This window comes from Ixodes scapularis, unplaced genomic scaffold (genome assembly GCF_016920785.2).
Source record: "Ixodes scapularis isolate PalLabHiFi unplaced genomic scaffold, ASM1692078v2 PGA_scaffold6__148_contigs__length_123643588, whole genome shotgun sequence".
NCBI lineage: Eukaryota > Metazoa > Arthropoda > Arachnida > Ixodida > Ixodidae > Ixodes > Ixodes scapularis.
Window position 1 is genome coordinate 114,317,366 of NW_024609881.1, and position 19,306 is coordinate 114,336,671.

Here is a 19,306-nt window from a genome sequence, read left to right on the forward strand (position 1 = left end):
CTATCACAACGCTTCTCTCTCTACCTTCCCTCTGCTTGCCAACTTGCGGCCGGACATTGCTTTCCCTTGTACAGCTCCGCTGGTCTTCCTTCTTCCCCAGAGTGGAAAGGCTGACAGTTTTTTTTTTTTTTTTTTTATGGCATGGAATTTTTTCTGTCCATCTGCTGCAGTTAAGTCATGCTGTCAATGACAGTGTTGTTGGAATAATAGGTCAAAAAGAAGGCCTTGGGTGTCGCGATTCTGGCAGTCCAATAAAATATATTTTCAACATGATGGCAATGATAACGGGAACTGAAGCGCCACCTCTGCAAGCTCCACCTGAAGCGCGAGGTCACGAGGTGGCTGTTTTACGTGTGTTCCATTTCGGGCAATCATCAAGGAACGAAGAACATGAATTCTCTTAGGAAAGGGTCTCTTTTGGTGCGCCAAAGAATCACACTTCCCAAACGACTGAAAGAGACAATCTACCAAAATGCCCCAGGGAAGGACCTGGACCCTTCGAGGAGAGAAAAGGTGAGCGCCTAGATGCACGCTTCATCCTGGGTACACTGGTGGAACCAGGATGTTTCAACGGGCTTCCCATCTTTGAGATATTTTGCCTCGTTCACAGATCATGCTCAGAGCAAACTCGCATTTCTTGTATACCAGGAAACGATACGTACGCTCGTTGTCACTAGAGTGTTTTAGTAGATCGTTCCGATACCTGGTTGAGATTACGCATGCGCAGAACGCAATGGAACGGCCAGCGTATTGCGTGCGCGTTGCGCGCTAGCGGGCTTTGCGGGAAGCTCTCGAGAGATATCGGGCCAAGCGTGAGCACAAGTTTTAAGACGGCGGTCATCTCGACTGGCGCAGCAAGGGCGACGTGGTGTCCGCGAAGTTCAGTGCTACGTGAAGAATTGCGTGGTGTTCAGCTCGGCGATTCTTTGCGGGACCCACCGCAGTTGAATCAGATCGCCGTGCAGTTGAAGGAGTGCGTAGTGAATATGTTCAGCGTTCGCAATGTGCGTGAACGCTGCGATCTGGTCAACGCTAAGCCTCTTCGCGCAGTTCATCGCCGACGGACGAACGACTCTTCGAGAAATCACCGAAGTTGTCGCTATGCACTGGACATTGGCAGGTCATAAATTTCTTCCCGCGATAGCATTGATAAAAGGTGCCGTTTCCACGAGACGATTGACGGAGGCTCAATCCGTGATCGAATTTGGCTATTAACTTGTACCTGTAGCCTCCGTACCCCGGAGAAAAGCGCGCTTGACCAAGCAGCTGCGGCTTAGTTTAATTTAAAATAAAATTATTGGAAACGTCTTCTTTTTCAGTATTTATTTTGAGGGACATGGTAGTGCTAAAAGCACGCGGAATTCTGCGACTCTGGCAATTTGAATAAAAAAGATCACGTTAGATGTTCTCTCGGCAACGTAACGCACATCCAAAATCGGTCCGAGCAGGTCGTTTTTAGCATACGCGATACTACTGCGTATTGCGTACGTAAGAGTCACCAACGCTATACTAAAACTGTCTATAAAGATGCCCGATACGGTATACAGGATGTACGCGCAAAGGCGTCGGCGGGTAATGGGGTGTCGTTATCGGAGCCATCAGATATCGATTTGCTAAACCTGCCAAGCATGGTTTGTGGCGTTAAAGGCTGCACTGCGCTGGCATTTCCTGCAATGAGCTGCCAGTAACAAAAATTTGGACTGGGGCCAGCTGAACTTGGAGGAGAGATGAAGCGTGAGAAACAGGTCGGAAACGTGGCGCCAACAACGAATGCTTACAGACTTCCTGCGATCCCGATGTGAAAACCACAATGCCTTCAAGAATTTTCTCATAATGACTAGGCACTCAACAGAAACCATCTGGAAAGAGTGGTTTCTACCGATCCTGAAACACCATCTGGCAAGACGCAACCAAAACAATACCAAAGGATGGCCTGTCCAAGTCATGGGAGACGTCGACATATCAGAAAAGACCAGGGAAGTGTTAGAAAAAGGCCCAAAATATGCCTTACCTCCTAAGCTTGAGCCAGTGGACAAGCTAGCTATGGTGCGAAACATCGCATCTAAAACTTATGATGAAAAGGCCTCGCAAGTAATCAGTGAAGGAGTGGATTGCCTGATAAGCCATCGGAAGCAGGAAATTCCACGTACGAGCTTCCAATCCACCATTCAAGAGCTACGAGAGAAGGACCTGAAACTTTGCATCTCAGACAAGGAAGGTGGCTTCGTGGTTTTAGGATCGGGAGCATATGGTGGAAAGGCGTCTCAAGCTTTGGCCAAGAACTTTATCCAGGTTGATAAAAAACAAGGCAAGGTTGCTAAACAGGTCATCATGAGATTGTTGCGAGATAACCAACTAACCAGCCTGCACACGAAGATCAAGGGAACAAAGGAAGGATTTTTAGAAGTTTTTTTCTCAGCCAAGACGCATAAAGAAGGCGTGCCGTTTCGTGCTATTGTGTCAGAAAGGAGAACCTGGCAAGCACATCTTTCAACCTTCCTATCAAGGCAAATGTCGTTAATACAGTGCAATGACCCATACATGATCCGAAATTCAGAGGAAGTGATTTCATACCTTCAGCAAAAGGGATACGAAATAACATCAGGATTTTCAATCGACATACAAGACATGTACTATTCTATACCGCATGCAGACCTCATGGTGATTCTCAGACGCACCATAGAAGAGCAAGGCTGTACATCTTTCCAAAACGCTGCGGGCATAAACGTGGACACCTTCCTAGAGCTGCTCAGCGCGTACCTGACAGCTACAGTTGTTGCACACCAAGAACAACACTTCGTACAAAGAAGTGGGGTGTGTATTGGCTCTCGTGTGGCCCCACTATTGTGCGACTTGTTCCTTGCAGCACGAGACAGAATCATCCAAGAAAAATTACAAGACAAAAGAATCCTTGCCATCTTCAGGTATGTTGACGATTTCCTAATTCTTCACACCAAAGAAAAGGAAGAAGATCAAAGCAAAGGATGCATAGACACGGTGTTGAGATGCTTCGGGGAAAGTTGCCCAAAATTATGCTTCACACACGAGCCAGCAACAAATAGGTGCATCAAGTTTTTAGATCTGAAACTGGAATTTAATGAGGGACATGTATGCTGGAGATACGAACCCAGGTCGAACAAAGGGTTTTTGCCATTTGCATCTGAACATTCTAATACCATCAAGCGAAGTGTTGCCATCACCGCCCTTGCAACGGCTCTGAACAAATCATGTCATCACGCAATAGAGGCGAGTTTTCAAAAACAAATTTCCCGATTACGTGAATCTGGGTATCCAAATGACCTATTGATATGCGTATGCGAGAACATCTGCACAAAACTCAGGCGGAGGTCAACTCATCCAGAAGAAACTACGAAGGCAAAGGAAAAACAGAAAATCGCAGTATTACCTTATGTCCATGGAATAACGCACAAACTAAAGATAGCCGCAAGGCAGGACATAAGGGTCGTGTGCTCTGCCCCAAACAAAGCATACTCCATGTGCAGAAAAGTAAATGAAGACACCAACCAGAAAAAACAAATCTGCAATGTTTCGCACAAGACACAGTATGCCCCATGCGAGACCGGGGTCGTTTACCATATTCCCCTATCATGTGGAAAATGTTACATCGGCCAGACGGGCAGATGCGTAAACGAAAGGATGAGAGAGCATGCAGCATCGGTTAAAGGAACAACGGCAGGCCATCTACCAGCGCACTGCCGCTCGTGCAGATGCAGTGCAGAGCTCAACAATATTTCCACCATAGCAAGAAACAAAAACACGTATGCTCGGGAAATGATAGAGACCATGGCCATAGAGGGGAACCAAGCGACATGCGTCAGCGAGCCATCAATCAAGCTTAGCACCAAAGAGAAGCAATTTTTGCGGTGCTTTCCGCCCCGCAGGCGTCCAAATGTCCTTTAAACATTGAGCTCCAGAAACGAAAACGAAAAGAAGAAGAAAAAGATAAGAAAGCAAGAATTTCGAAAACAAAAGCAGCAGAGGATCACGGGAGGAAAGAAAAAGAAAAAGAAGAATTAAAACCGTAGTTGGTAGTCCAGCGGAGTGTCTATGTCTTTTTCTGTCCCTGTTTCTCACGCTTCATCTCTCCTCCAAGTTCAGCTGGCCCCAGTCCAAGTAACATGCACCAACTGGCTCAACTGAAACCCGTAACTCAGTAACAACAACCCTCATGCACGTTAGATGGTCGAGGTGCTCGCTATCGAGGAACACGCGGAAGGTTGCGTCAACACCTCATCTATCACCGTTCACAAAAAAAAAAAAAAAAGACAATACCTACAAAATGTCACGCCCCAAACAACAACAGCACGAGCTTGTGGCGGGTTAGTTTAAAAACAACAAATTTTAGTTATTTTTGTGTAAAGCTTTTTGTATAATTTTGTATAAGTGTTTATTATCAGTAGTATTCTTTATTAGTGCAATAGATTTATTTTTGCAGTAATTTTATCCAGCTTTACTTTGGATTCTGAATGAAGAAGCAAACGCGCAAAGAAGTTCACACAAAAACATCGTCGGTAGTCTGCCGTTTGCCCTCTCCGGTCCATTCTTCGTGTTTAAACCAACAAGCTCAACTACTAACCGTTATTACGTTCGAGCTTTGGACTACGTGTGTAGCGCCAAAAACACTTACATTACCGATAAACACTTTCAAACCCTGAGTGGGTTCGAAATTCGATAACACAAAATGGCGGAGGCAAAGTGCCACCTCCTGGTTGCCCTACCTCCATCTCTGGTTGCTCTACTGTCGGCATCTTCAAAAGAGTGTCATACGCTCCCAGTATAAAGGGCTCTGGGCATAGGGAACGTTCAGCGTCACCTACAGGTGGTTACCGTCACCTATATACACCAATGAACCGATAGCACAAGCGTTCGGAATATACGTGAAGCCGCCATGACTTTAATTCACAGGAGGCAGGCGGCCCCCAGACATGTCGTGCTCTGCATGCAGACGTAGAGCTCCAACGAGGTTATGGAACGTGCAGAAAGAGTAATGATACCTCGATGCATTGCAGCGCGGTGGCGTATCCAAACTGTCTGGCGAAATACGTCTATTAACTCGACTCTCTGACGACGCCATGCAGGCGCTGTGGTGGCGCTACTGTCGGCACTGCGCATGCGTGGACGCTTCCTCTCACAAGGATCTGGTTTCTGCGAAGGCGTGGTGCGCAACCACACCTGAACGCGGGCTTGTTTGTAAACAAAGTGTTGGTCTATACTGGTCTATACAGAGGGACAGCGCGGGTCACGCATTGTATACACAAGCGTCAGCGCGATCCATTAAGATTCGTTTTTAATCAGGGGAGAACGAGTCTCAGCCGTACCCCAGCGCAGCAGTCGTGACCCCTCTGTGCCTGGCGCTGGCCTTCTCAAGTTGACACGGGATTTGTCTTCTAGATGGTATCGACTAAGCGCCCCTGTTCTACCGTGTGTCGCAGGTCGTAACACGGTGGAAAATGCTGCTCTCATCTGCCGCCACGGCGATCTTTGCCACGGTCATCTTTGTGCTGTGGTACGCTTTCGAGGTATCGAACAAAAACGACGGCCAAGATTTCTTTGCAGGTAGGCGGCAAGGCGACGTACATCGTAAAATATTGTGTAGCCCTAATGCATTAATACTTATAATGCGAAAGCTGGGAACTAAAACAACAACAAAAAAAAAATCAAATTGAGTCACCCATTCGAAACTGACTCCTGGTATGTTCTGGCACGGAGCATAACTTGAACCTGGCAGGGATCAGTCTGGACATTTCGTTTCACTGTAAGTCCGATCGCAATAGACGCCACACGCGTTCGATGGAGTTATTCAAGTAGTGCCAAAAAAGTGCATCGTCAGAGCGCGCTCATCATCTGATTCTTTGTGCGTTTTCTATACCCTCGGCTGAGCCAATCACGCAGGGTGATTGACTGACCCAGCACTTTTTTTTTTTCGGGGATCGGTGTAGCCGGTGATAGAAAACACACAAAGACCAGAAGAATCGTGATGATGTATTTTTGGCGCTGTTTGATTGAATCAATCAGATCGTAGTATCACGGCCGCGGTCGTGAAAGGAAGTAGTGTTTTAGCCAGTGCGGATTGACCTTATCATTTAATCAAAACGCTTTTTTTTTACTCGTCATTCTGTACTTCGTTCATTGGCTCTTCGAAATCACTGCAGGGATCTGGCGTAGGGGAATTTTTTTGAACCAGTTACTCGTTGTTTCTGATGATAACTGAAGAGTTGTAGTACGGTCTCGAAGTAATTTGGGCGTTTCTCGAAGTGAATTGACCATTATACAATTCATCCGTTATTACGACGATTAAAGTAATCTAGATACCTTCGCAGGGGGAGAGACTAAAACCACCACTGCCGGCAGGGAAAACGTCCCAGACATTAAGCCAGTAGAACAAGCGGCGTCTCTTTGCACGTCAGCCAGTTGCCAGCAGTTCTCGAGCATCTTCCAGTTGACCCTGCTGAACGAAACCGACCCCTGTGACGACTTCTATCAATACGTCTGCGGCGGCTGGAAGGCACGCAACCCGAACGAATACAGCGTGAAGACCGAACACCAGCAGCGCATCGTATCCCTGATGGAAACCATCCTCTTGCAGCGCCGACTGTCCGCAAAGACCATAGACGACAAGGCACTGTTCCTCTACGATAGCTGCATGACGCTGAGCCCGAACCAGGAAACACTGAGAATGATGCTACGCGAAGTCGGGGTCGATAACGACGCCGATTCCGGAGAACATCCCCTGGAGAAGATGATCCGTATCAACGCACTGTTTGGAGTCAGTATATTGTTCGACATCAAGAGGAGTACCACGATTACGTGCGCCGGAAGGAGGATACTAGTCTTCCATCTCATCAACCCTACTATGTATACTATGGCTCTAGAGAGGCTGATGAAAGGCGAGGGTTTTATGAGAAACGTCTTCTGGAGCGTCCTGAATAAGACGCTTTCTTCGGAGACGTTCAAGGAGATCGACGAGGTGAACAAGTTTCTGCTTTCGAGGAGGATTGAAGACGTCTCTATGACTAGCACAAGACGCTTCAGACTTGCCGACGGAGGTATTTTTGCGGGAAACGTTAGGTTGAGCACCGTGTTCATGTACCTGGGGAAGTACCTTAAGCAAAAGTTTGAAGAGGAAGACTGCATTGGCGCGGACTCCTCTGAACTCCTCACCACGCTTGGCAGCTTCCTGGAGAGTTTCAAAAACGAAACACTACACAGGTGAGTCGACGGACACCCTTTTTTAATAGGTCAAGATTTTTTATGATCGGGCTATGTGATATTCGGATACTTGTTTGGATCTGACTAGAATAATGAATGGCTAACGAGGAACACATTGAGATAATAACCAGAAGATCATTGACACCAGTGGTATTTACACACGTTAGCTTTACTCTCACGCTTACTTTCTCAATTTAATGAAATTTACAATCTGAGTTTTAAGAATCGCATTACACAAGGATTGTATGTGTTGTAACAGTCAAAGAGGTACTTTTGTTGGGAAACATGTTACATGGAAAATTTACGTGCCTATTCCCAGGAGAACCTGACATAGAGTTTTCCAATAAGAGCTCTCCGGCCGCCGCCATTTTCCGACTGTCGTGGCCCCTATCAGCCAGCTATTGACTTTTTTTCAGAAATCGCTTAGCGCATGCGCTAACTCTGAGAGCGGGGTGGAAAGGGAAAGGCGCCATTTTCGGGTGCTCTCTCATCGCCATGCCTCAGCACTGCACAGCTGTTTAGTTGCTCATATAGCAGCAAGAATGACTAAAATGCAAGATTTTTGAGTTCCAGCAGCCTTTTGCGAGTGGTGCACCTGATTGTTAAACATTCTGCCTTTTTCGCCCGGCTTTCAAAAGCCCCCGTTTTAGAAGCGTATGACGCGAATCCCCGTGTCAAGTGGCCGGGTCCTCAACGTGAAGGCGGGAACATAATGCTCTTCATTAAACGTCGTCAAATGCACTGGTCAAGGCGAGCGCGTTGTGATTGTGAATACTTAAAATAGAAAGAATAAAAACACGGAGGACTTTCACATACAACCAGAAACTTTCATTTAGCGACGACGAATGTTTATTTCCGGGCGCGAGAAATTTACGCGTTTTTCAAAAATTGGGGAGGGCTGAGAGAGAGGAGGTTACCATCGGGAGCACCGATAAGGACTAAGTCACCGTACCGTGATTTCCCATGTTTAAAATTTTTTTTCCAGTTCTGGCCTAATAAATTCTGTTTCACGTCTTGTCAGGCCTAACAATGCAGAGGAGTCGTGTTTTTTCTTTTTGATGAAGAATGGTTCAATGATTTCACGTCCGAATCGTTGATGACGCGTTCCCAGGACCTTGGTGCTGCCAAAGTTCGGTGCTCACCCAAAAGACTTCTTCGCATGAGCAGCGATGGGATCTGTGGGATGATACGCTTCTGATGTTGCCTCATTTTGACGCTCTCATAGACGGTCATTTACGCATCGGCGAGTTTGCCAAATGTATTCAGTACCACACTTAAGGGACACTGAACGCATCTTCTCGGTAGCAAATTCTCTGAAGTAGGTGTTTTTTTTGTTTTTTTTTTCTCGCAGGGTGGTCTAGACTTTCTCCAGTTAATCATACTGCACAGGCTCGCAAGTTTGAATACGCAGAAGACTTTCGTGTTAAAGCGGGTACAGCGATTGATCGGATGCGGTGGCATGCGTTGTGAAAGTATGGGATGCTGGTGATCCTTTGCCATGCAGGTGGGGGGTTCCTTGTAGTTCTTGGTGTGATGAGTTGGTGAGAACAAGATTCGATCCGTTTCACTGGATATCCATGTGCTCAGAAGCCGTTGAGTTCGGGTGTTGATGCTTTCGGTTGCTGAATACGGACATGATTTAGTTTTTGCCTAGATGAGTAAGGTCTTGATCACCCCCAGTTTAACCGACTTGGAGTGGGCACTTTTAAACAGAAGAACCGGCTTTTTTGAGCGCTGAAGTCCAGCAAACACCGTGCGCCACACGCGCACGACTCGGTCGTCTGCGTCACCGTCGGCCGTTGACCATTGCAAGTTTTTGGCCCCCTTTTTTTTTTAAGTAAGGCAGATACGCTTTGTAATTATACAAGATAAAACCGACCTGTGAAATACTCCTTTGACAGAAAGTTGATTGCTACGTGCAGGCGCCGATTTTCACTGCCCATTTTGTATATTAGGTTGCTCAAAATTTGTTGTTATATTACTTTTTTTGTGTGTCTGCAGCGAATACAGGACCGTGGAAACCGACTTTGTATCGCTGTTGCAGCGAATATATTCGCTAGGAGCACTTTTATTCGCCATGTATTCGCAACAGAGATTTCGAGTGTGGTCAGCCTTACGCTTTCTCCGACTCAGGTTCCTGGACTGGTCGGTGCTGCGGCGGGCGGCACCGATGGCCGACCCTAGCCTGGTGGAGGGCAAGTACCGCCACATGTACTGCTTCGACAATCTGGAGAGGGTGCTCAGGCATCCGACCTCGGCCAACTACCTGCTCACGCTGGTGGCACCTGGAGACCACACCATGCGCCAGGCGTCCAACCTGATCAAAGCCGTCGTGGACGCGTCGCTGTTCCTCATCGGAACCACGGACTGGATGGGCACCGCCGAGAAGCGGGCCGTTGGACGGAAGATGAACAACATTAAGCGCGTCATGGGATATCCACGGGGCCGTATGGATGGCAAGCAGTTTCTTTCCTCGCTGATCATAGTCGTTGTCAGCTTTAGGAAATGCAGGGCCCGCCGAGACCCATCATCGCTCAGCAGCCGTTCACAATAAGATGGCGTCATGAGGCGATAAGAACGCTGATAAAGGGACCATGATGCAAGAACAGTCATAAGCCACGCCCTGTAATTCTTAAGCTCTTAACGATTATAGTTAGACTTCGAGAGTTTGGTGAAGCTTTCATGTAGAGCTTAAGAACCGAAATCTTTATTATCTGTTTGTAATGATAAGTCCAAGGTTTTCACGCATCCCTTTGTGTTTGTCAGGTTACAATCTTAAAAAGAAATTTGCGTCCTTTACTTCTTTTTACATTTTTTTTTTATAAATACGCTCGTGATACTGGACAGTATATGAAAAGTCGGATTTACATTTGTCTCGGTAGACCTCTGCCTATTTTAGATACGTGGACATGTACGCGAGCGTACCGAATGAATTAAGGTACTTGCCATGTCTGAGTAGAGATTAAGCGGCTGAAAAAACCCCAAAAACATTAAAATTTAAAGAAAAAAACAGTTTTGTTTTTTTCTTTTGTCTTTTTGTCTAACGTCGCAGAATATACAGAACCTGCAAGGGAATTTGGTCAAAAGAAAGAGTTTGGTGGTCTGCGAACTCCGAAGCTCTTGGAGCCATCCACGTGGTGGCAAGGACTGCTTCAACCAACCCCTGAGTCCTCTCGCATACTGCAGATTCTCCCTTCTTCTGCGGCATGTGACAGAAACTGGTCCGAGTTTGGAAATGTGCACACCAGGCTACGCAGCAGGCTCGCAGGGTATCGCGTGCAAAAACTTGTGAGCACATCGCGACACTGTTAGAGCGAACAGGACATCGGCGCATTTTCTAATTTTTCTTCTAAATAGTATTAGCGAGCATGACATTTTATCGCTTACATTATAGAACTAAATGAGCTCTTTGCGTAGCAATAGTAACTTGGATGACATCCCTTGGTTTCAAAAAAAAAAAAAAAAACTGGAAAAACCGGCAATTGCTTGTTCGCGCTAACAGTGTCGCGCTCTGTACGTGCACTTTAACCTGAATATCTGCAAGGCTTCGTCCGCTGCACAGCGAAGCATTGACGCGTCAAGCGGAAAAGAATCGGACTTATCGGACACGGATTGATATAAACGTCGGTCTTGACGCTTTGACGTGAAATCAATTCCTTGACCTTGAAATCGTACCTAGATTTAGAAACCGGACGCTCTGCTGGAGCCTGGGACTTTTGTGGTGCAGTAATGTAACAATTAAATTCTTTTCAGTGTTAACCAAGTAAATGCATCGGGTTTTCCATAGCTCTGTGCGCAATCGTACTTTTTCAATTTTTTGTGTTTTCTGACAAAATTTTTAATTTTTCGTATTTTCCGAAAAAACAAAACAAAACAAAACAAAACAAACAAACAAACATAAAAAACTGTTTTTTTAATGCTCCTCGAAATTTCATGAAATTTTACATCTCCATGTTTCAGACGTTGTCTATATATCTTTCTCTTCTCTCGCTTCTTCCGCTTTCGACCATACCGTTTTCTGCATGTCCCAGCTGGTTCGCTTCCATTTTTACACGATGAGTATAGACCTTTTTCACGAGGGCGCCGCCATCTTGAATTGTCGTCCCTTCCAGTATGGGCGAAAACATTGTTTTGCCCTCGCCACGCCAATAGAATGTATTTAGGAGATAAGCGTAACTGGCACCCATCCTCGTTTTGTCTCCCCTCTATTTTTTTTACTATTTACAGGTTGAAACGTTTTAATATTTTTTGTCGCCCATACCGGATATGCCTTCTTGGAAGTCGGGGCCGAGAGTAAGCGGAAAAGGTCGACGAGTTGCCGCGGCGACCGCGCTACTCTGGTGTCTCACCTCTACCTCACGACCTTGGTACCGACCACTATACCGTCGCTGTCTGTCCAGATGACCTGGGTTCGCTGCCGCCCAACGCGAGCTCCATGGATTCGCTGCAAATCTGGGCGCACGAGGTGAGAGCGGCGAGGGATAAGCAGTTGGACGCGTCCAGAGTGGACGTGGGACCGCTGTACCCGCTCGGCACGAAACTCATGGTGCGTGTGGACGACAACACCTTCGGCGTGCCGGCAGCGCTGCTGGTGCCTCCGTTCTTTGGCCGCGGCGGGGCGGAGTCGGTGAATTTCGGCATCCTGGGCACGAGTGTGGCCTCCGCGCTCCTGGGGCTCGCTTTCCTCGGGGAGCAGAACACCACCAAGGTGGAGAAAGGATCGTCTGATCTGAGCAGGCAGCTGAACAGCACAATGGTAAGTAAAAAAAAAAAAAGTATGTTGTGTTTAAGGAGATAATATACTAGCATAGCCTCCTTTATACTGACAAAGCCTGGCAGATCACCACGAGAAGGGGCCGCCGAAATGGAAAAAAAGTGGAGCGGCAGACAACGGATGAGAGGAGAGCCACGTGGCTGGCGCCCCGCGGCGGCGAGACGCCGAAACACACTTCTCCCAATAGAACAAGTGTGTTTCGGGTCCTCTCCGCTGCAAAAGCTGTGCGCTGACGTCCAGGTTCCCCTAGGTTCCTCGAGATATATGGCTCTTTGATGCTCTGTGCTACCAGCTCCTCGCGCTCCACATCTGCGACCGGGCACTCTACGATGGCTCCGTCGTCGAACTGCCAGGCTTTGTGAGTATAGAGGAGGCGACGATACTATATAGTTATCTGCGAGGTTTCGCCATGGGGTCTGGAACGCCTGTCTCTCTGGAGCGTGTACCGCATTCTAAAAAGTGCAGTGCCTCGATTTTCGCCCGGTGACGTAGACAGGTTATGTTATCACCGGCCGCGAACCTTTCCATCGACCGTCCCAGCAGCGACGGTTGATGAGGCAGACGCCTATTTTGCCGCAGGTCGCTCAGCTTTACGCAGACCCCGGAAACTTCGACAGCCACTAGTTAGATTGGGACGCCGCAAGGACAGCGACACTCAAATTCGCTCGTATACTTTTTTTTTGTTTTGCCGGGACTTGGCGACATCTGGCAGCAGGATATGCCGGCTTCTGCGACGTCATTTGCTGCCACCTCGGAGCCACTTTTGTTGTAGGGGCTGGATAGGCGGACGCTAAGCACGCCAGTCGAAGACGCGTTCCAATATATGCACCGTATAGTTTGGCAGCGGATCCCTCGTGTCTTTTGCATACGTTGTGGCCCACTATATGCTGAGCGGGAAAGCTTCTCCGCTGAATTCACCGAAAAAGAAAAGTTCCACTTCTAAATAGCGGAAAACCAGTGTCGTGACATTATGACATGATACGTGATGGTCATGGCATCATGTAACGTCGCAGATCACACGAGCACAGTTCGCTGAATTTGGTGGGACGTAAATATGCTGTTCATACGCGGCGGCGAAACCGTGAACAGCAGTGTGTAAAACGGCCCGAGAGTCATTATAGGGTTCATTTACCGGACAGATCATAGAACATTTGTTTACGTTGTTTTTTTGTTTTGTTATAACGCTCCTTGAATTGCAGTCACACGGCTCATATACATCACACACACAAACACACACACACACACACACACACACACACACACACGCACGCGCGCGCCCACACGCACACACACAAACACACATACATACATACCTTTACTCGATACACTGTGTGCTTCTTCGTCGTCGTCTGTTTTTCGCGCTGTTTCCTACGATGAATTCCCACCAACGCGCCCAACTATCCATTCTTCTATTATGATGATGATGGTTTGCGGCTGTTCCCTTTTGAATCGGGTGGTCCCGTAGAGTTTGGAACTTAGCCAGTGGGAATTCGGTTATCCCCGTTGGTGAACTAGCATCCACCAGTTCTCTAATCTTCGCTTCGTGGCTTCCACCTGCTCACGCCACCCTCCGTTGGTTCTCGGTGTAGCGTCGGTGTTGTTGTTGCCGTTAGTCCCACCCGCAGAGTCTGCCACTGAGCTGGAAGCAGACCCAAAGCCGAGTGCCTCTGCCAGTGCGAGCTCCCGTGTTGCCTGTCCACACTCCGCCGGTTGAACTGGTTGCAGACCGGTGCACGACAGCACAAGGTGTTCAATTGTCTCATCCGCCTGACCACACACACGGCATGCTGCAGATTCCACCGTCTGGTCGAAGCGACGGCGATACATCTGCGTTCGCAGCCCTCCTGCGCGTGATTCAAAGAGGAGCCGGCTACCCAGGCTGTTGTCGTATAGCCTAGTCTCTGCCGAAATGTTGTGCTTATATCGATTGTACATATATAGCGTCGACTTGGACTTCGCCGTTTCTGCCCACCGAGCTGCCTCCTCCTCTCTCACCCTGTTTCGAATCTCCATTTCCCACTTGCTGTCTGATGTAATAGTTACAGGGGTTGAAAAGAAGCCGTATTTCTTCTCTAACTGATACAGCCGCTTCCTCCAGCCAGTCTGCATTCCCGTGAGATATGTGTAGACGAAGAGTCTCTTGGCCCACCGGCCGCGGTCCATGCGACGGAGACGACTGTCGTAGGTTATCTTGCTGGTCGCCTCCCTGGCCTCAAACGACGACCACCCAAGATCTCCCTGGACCGCTTCGGTGGCCACCATTCCGTGACAGCCCAGAGCCTGCCTCCCGACCTCTCGTTGACGACGTTCCATTACTTCCCGCACTGTGCCAGGGACACAAAGAACCGTGTTGGCGAAGGTTAGTCCAGGCACCACAACCGCCTTCCAGAGTTCGCGAGTCACCAGAAAACGGTTGCAACTCCAAAGATTACGTTTTCGGAGTACATTCGTACCTCGCACGGCTGCCTGTCGGAGGTGGGTGTAATGATCGGACAAGTACTCCGGCTTGTTGGCCAGTACAACTCCCAGGTATTTGTACGACTCCTGTACCTGTGCTTGCTCGCCGTTCAGCACCAGACTGTTTAATTTAGCCTCATCGGACCCGGCTAATTGAAGGACTGCCGACTTTTTGGCGTTGAAACGAAGGCCCAACGTAGCCGCCTCCGTCTCACATATACATATTAAACGCTGCAGGTCCTCCACCGTCTCCGCCGTCAATACAATATCGTCCGCATAGGTGAGGCCCGGCAGCATCCACCTCACCTCTGCGCCTCCTTCCATGTGTGTCAGGGAAAAACCCACCTCCGACTGGATCAGGCGTTCCTCCAACCCTGACATATACAGGATATAAAGAAGCGGGGAGAGTGGGCACCCCTGTCGGAGACCCCTCGTCACTGTGACTTGCTCTGAGTCGACTCCCTTCAGTTGCGTCATTACTGTATTGCGTGAGTATAGGCGCCGTATGACAGATAGCCACCGATGAGGAAGGTGGAGCTCCTCCAAACGTCGCACGAGTTGAGCGTGCGGCACACTGTCATATGCTTTTGCCACATCTAGAAAGCAGCACAGCAGTCTTCTTTTGTGTTTTCGGGCAATTTCAATACACTGCGTGAGGGTGAACAGGTTGTCTTCCAACCTTCGACCCCTCCGAAATCCGCCCTGAAGTTCGGTGAGCAGTTCGTTCTCTTCAGCCCATGCTACCATATGGTCCTTGATAATGTGGGCGAAGGTGCGGTATACCGTAGAGGTCACGGTCAGGGGCCGATAATCCTTGAGGAACTGTTTGTCGCCCCCTCTCTTCGGGATCAGAACCACGCGGCCGACCCTCCAGTCTTGGGGCACAGGTTCCTCTCCCCTTACGATTGCTCCAAAAATATCCGCCAGCTGCTCCACTGCATCTTTTCCCAAGGACTTGAGAACGCTCGCCGGGACCCCGTCCAATTCCTGGGAAGTAGCCCCTTTCAAGCGTGCCAGTGCACGCACAACCATCACTCGGCCGATGTCCCCCTCTTGGTTGGAGTCCGATTGATCCGGGGCAAGTCGGCCTTGTGGTGTGGAAACCTCCTCAGGAGCAAACGTCTCCGTCAGGTACTTGGTGAGGTGGGTTCCAAGGTCTTCTGGCGGATTCCCCGTGCTCTCGTCAATTATGGTAACATCTTGGTCCTTTCCCTCCAGCGATCCAAGGTACTTCCAGAACTTTCTCGCTGCGTCCCTTCCGCTATTATAGCTGGAAAGGTTGGCGCCATCTAAGAGCGAAGGCGGAAACCATACCTGTTGCGTGCTTGCCGCCGTCACTTATAGATGGCGGTAGCTGTCCAGGTAGGTTTGTGTCGACATACACGGACCCGATCCTGGAGAACCTAGCCCTTAACAACTCCGCTGTAAAAAAAAAAAAAAAAATGCAACATTGTTTTTTACACACAAGAAAAATTCACAGTCGGGCATTTTGGAAGCATGTCTGTTGAAACATGCATCTAGCAAGTTCGTCCGCTACTAGCACAGGGGTTGCGATGACGTCAGAAATGCCGATTTCTTATTTGCTCATTAAAACGAAAATAGTGGGTAGACCTCGAGGCATCAAGTACTGAGGTCCACCTACTGTCCTTTCACTCAAAGTCAATGAGAACTCGACGTCGTTCCAACGTCGCCGCAACTCCTGCGCAAGTAGCAGACGACTTGCTCCCCGCATATCCTGACAGGACCATTGTACGAGGAAGTGAACATGCCTCAGACCAGGGTGTAAGATAGACAGGTGGGGAAACGAGAGCCAAATGAGTGACCGCATTGTGTCCCCCTCGGTTTTCTCTTTTTCTGTGGCGCCATCTATGTGGAGCACCGCGAACCCTCACTCCAGGTGGGCGACCGGTGGCGACCGGCTAAACTGACGGAGATGGTTTCTCGTGGATTTTTAATGAAGGACTGTCGTGCTCTCGGTTTATTTTGCGCACTCTCCCATAAAGTTCCACGCAAATTCGATTCCAATTTTTTTCTTCTCGCCGCAGCGCCATCTGTCGCAAGTCGGGGGTACCCGGAAGCAGACGAGTACACAATCCGGTCACGGCGCTGCGGTAGGCTTCTATGGGCCGTTTTCCCACCTGTCTATCTTACACCCTGCCTCAGACAGTGTTCTCTGCGGAGTGTCCTTTGTAGGACGCATACTAACAGCGCGAGCGCTGCTTGAGGGTACCGAGATTAATCAATCGGCCAATCCTTCAATCGATCGCAGAACTGCCTGAACAAAGCCTACTGGGAAGTGACGGGAAAGACGTTGGACGAGGCTGACTTGGAGGGCGGCTTCCTCCAGTGGACTTCGCTGACGCCCGCTTACATGGCCTTCCTGTCCATGTCGGAAGGCAAGAGGCTCAAGGGACTCGAGTTTCTCGGCGACGAGCAGCTGTTCTACGTAGCTTTCTGTTACTCAATGTGCGAGAACGCCCAGGCAGCGTCCCTGGGAGAACGAGCCTCTCTGGCGTCCTCTCGCTGCAACGTTCCCCTGAGCATGGCTCCACAGTTTGCGGACGCCTTCCGTTGCCCCGCCGGGTCCCCGATGCGCCGGGAAAGCCCAGGGTGTTCTTTCTGGCTCAGCTGATCATATCTGCGATCCAGAAAGTGCTCTGCGTGGCGTCCTCGATCCGGGAGTTCCCGGATGTCGTAGTGTTAGACTTTGTACGTAATTTACCGGGGGTAAATTACGTACTCGCTGCTATATAATACTTCCAGATTTAACTCTTTCAATTATATCTGTTTCTAAAAAAAAAAAAGAAAAGGCGCGCAAGGTTAGAAAATATATATAAACAAATGTTTTTGGAAAAAAACGGTTTGTGTTTTATTCTATTTAAAAAAAAAAAAAAAAAAGCCAAACACATGTTTCTGAGAAAAGAGTCAAAGTACAGGCTAGCTGGTGGAAGTCAACCATTTCGTCGTTTACCCTGAGACTGGGGGTTTTGTCTGTTTTTTCTGTTACTTCTGCTCTTCAAAAAAAAAAAAAAAAAAAAAAAACCCAGTCTCAGGGTAAACGACGAAATGGTTGACATGTCTCTGTTACGTTCGATAATAAAGTCTGCGATCGTGTGCTATGCATGATGTTTTCCCTTCTCGTTTTGTACAATTGCACACGTTTCAAATAAAGAAGAGACTTCGCATTCCATCGACTTTCCGGGTCTCACTCCTGAAAACAGCTCGCCACTCCATAATGTTTTGTTTAAATCTCGAGAATAAAATCACTTTGGATGGTGACATTTTAAGAAACGAAGAAATTGTTACGCTAGCGCTTCTAGCTTTGTGATTGGTTCGATCGGCGTTATCACCGGCTAACGCTGCAATGTCATTGGCTGCGATAATTATTAAGTTGTTCGGTACCCGCCACGTTATGCGTTTCTTAAGATGTCGTTGTTTTTTTAAGAAAAAAAAACAACAACAAAAACATAGTTGTCTAGCGTTGACGCTGTTTGTTATCAATATTTAAGATGACAAAATTATTTTTAGCAAATATTTACACTCAATAGGATGAAGGCTAAATAATATTATACGAGTTTGAAAATGCATAATAATTAAATTGGCAATTCTTGTTCGCAGGCGAAGCGTGTGGTTTCAGTCTCGAGTCTTCTGGGATTGACGTCTACGCTCTCGGTTCTCTTCATTCGCTAATTTAGCGACGATAGCAATTCCTGGAATAAAGATACCGACGCTGACCCGTGTTTTAAACTCCCCGCGCTCTTCCAAAACCTAAACAGGCCAATCAGCGTCGAGTTAGAAGGTGTTACGTCACCCCCTGGCTTAACCAATCAGCATCAAATTAATCGGCGTCTTCACTTTTCAGCTTCACACATATTTCTACACTCCCCTTGACGAGACAAAGCACGTTTCACGTGAAACGTTTGATCATAGTTATTATATACATAACATTTTTTTAATGTACCCTGTTACATGTTTATATGTTACGGAGGCATGGATACTTTTGATAAGGCTCAGATGGATGTTTATTGGCTGCCCATCGCATGCGAGCAAGGGGGAGGCGTGCCAACACCACCTAGACAAAAGGCTTCCACACGCGTCATCATAGATCGATCGAGGCGAGAGATTGGGCACGAGTGCTGCCTCAGTGTTCGGCTGCGGCTCGTGGCCAATCAGCGCGTCGAAGGTCGGACTCGGGTCCAATAGCCAACCGAGCGCGATCCGGCTGTGATGACGTTTCATAAAAGAAGAGGAAACCATGCGGAGGCCTTCTGTCTAGGTGGTGTTGGGCGTGCAGGCCATGGGGCTAAAGTCCCTCGATGAGACGTTACATGGGGCAACGTTGGTGGACCAATCAGAACTCGGAATTCTGACGTCACGCTGCACTCTTTGCAAAACAGCTGCCGATCTTTGATTGGAAGGTTTAGGGGGTAGATGTAACGGCATGCTGCCCTTTGTCTCCCTTTACCGACTTCCTCCAATCAGAGTGAACAGGAGCGTCGTCTGTTCCCAGAGAGAAAAGAGCAGACGAACGTGCCCAAAAACACCTACCAGAATCTTTTTTTTTTGCGGTGTGGCGGTTACGTTGAAATACAACGTAGTTAGGTTGGGAGACAAATAACGAGCTAGTAGTTTAAACGCAACGATAGTAAAAGAGTATAATACGGGAAACGATAGAACTAAATACACCATATTCTGACAAGGCTTTAGATCAGCAGAAGAGCTTGAGCTATACGATTCATTTGGCTTGATCGAAATTCGTTTGCAAAGTGCGTTCAGCCGGACGCAAGCAGTGAAACTTTAATTCGATTACGAAAGGTCTCTTGGTGTCAGCGGGTGTGACACTTA

General features: G+C 48.2%; 1 protein-coding gene across 1 annotated transcript; it reads left to right on the forward strand.

Moving 5' to 3' along the window:
- Positions 1–207: 207 nt before the first annotated feature.
- LOC115312058 (membrane metallo-endopeptidase-like 1) lies at positions 208–17,225 on the forward strand. Its single transcript, XM_042286060.1, has 6 exons — positions 208–513; positions 5,454–5,577; positions 6,342–7,230; positions 9,364–9,686; positions 11,631–11,986; positions 16,731–17,225. The coding sequence occupies exons 1-6, from the start codon at positions 391–393 to the stop codon at positions 17,091–17,093; spliced, it is 2,178 nt and encodes a 725-aa protein (XP_042141994.1). The 5' UTR covers positions 208–390; the 3' UTR covers positions 17,094–17,225.
- Positions 17,226–19,306: the final 2,081 nt, after the last annotated feature.